Raw genomic sequence first — 818 nt, 5'->3', positions numbered from 1 at the left:
CTCCTGCAGACACATCAGCATCACCAAACACCTCTCCACTTACGTCCACTCTTTCTCCTGGAACAAGCCCATCTCCTACGACCACCTCAGCAGCTACTCCAACCACTGCTCAGGAGAACACGTCTCCAGCTCAGACTACATCTGCACCAACGTCTACACTAACAGCAACCTCTACTTCTACCCTCACAAGCACATCACTCCTCAACACAACTACTGCCCTCTCATCCAAACCTGGAGAAACAACCTCCCCTGCTACCCTCGCCACATCACCATCCCAAACCACAACTGCTAGCTCTGCCTCTCCAATGCCAACTACTGTTGAAACAACTATAACTTTCTTGTCAACGACTGAAACATCAAGCAAAGCAGAAGAAACCACCACTGCAGGCACATCAAGCCCAACTGCTGCATCTTCTTCTCAAACAGCTACAAGCACTCCTGCAGACACATCAGCATCACCAAACACCTCTCCACTTACGTCCACTCTTTCTCCTGGATCAACCACATCTCCTACGACCACCTCAGCAGCTACTCCAACCACTGCTCAGGAGAACACGTCTCCAGCTCAGACTACATCTGCACCAACGTCTACACTAACAGCAACCTCTACTTCTACCCTCACAAGCACATCACTCCTCAACACAACTACTGCCCTCTCATCCAAACCTGGAGAAACAACCTCCCCTGCTACCCTTGCCACATCACCATCCCAAACTACATCTGCTAGCTCTGCCTCTCCAATGCCTACTGTTGCAGAAACAACTACAACTCTCTTGTCAACGACTGAAACATCAAGCAAAGCAGAAGAAACCACCACT

The 818-nt window shown here is 49.9% G+C and overlaps 1 protein-coding gene across 1 annotated transcript; it reads left to right on the top strand.

Moving 5' to 3' along the window:
- Positions 1-5: 5 nt before the first annotated feature.
- LOC116217668 (cell wall protein DAN4-like) lies at positions 6-815 on the top strand (the record flags this gene model as incomplete). The annotated part of the gene is made up of 1 exon (XM_031557591.1): positions 6-815. A coding segment is annotated over one exon (810 nt), but the record flags the coding sequence as incomplete, so codon positions are not given.
- Between the last annotated feature and the right edge of the window lie 3 nt (positions 816-818).

Source organism: Meleagris gallopavo, unplaced genomic scaffold (assembly GCF_000146605.3).
Source record: "Meleagris gallopavo isolate NT-WF06-2002-E0010 breed Aviagen turkey brand Nicholas breeding stock unplaced genomic scaffold, Turkey_5.1 ChrUn_random_7180001867135, whole genome shotgun sequence".
In the NCBI taxonomy this organism is placed as follows: domain Eukaryota; kingdom Metazoa; phylum Chordata; class Aves; order Galliformes; family Phasianidae; genus Meleagris; species Meleagris gallopavo.
The sequence above is the reverse complement of the archived record's forward strand: the minus strand, read 5'-3'. Positions and strand labels throughout refer to the sequence as shown.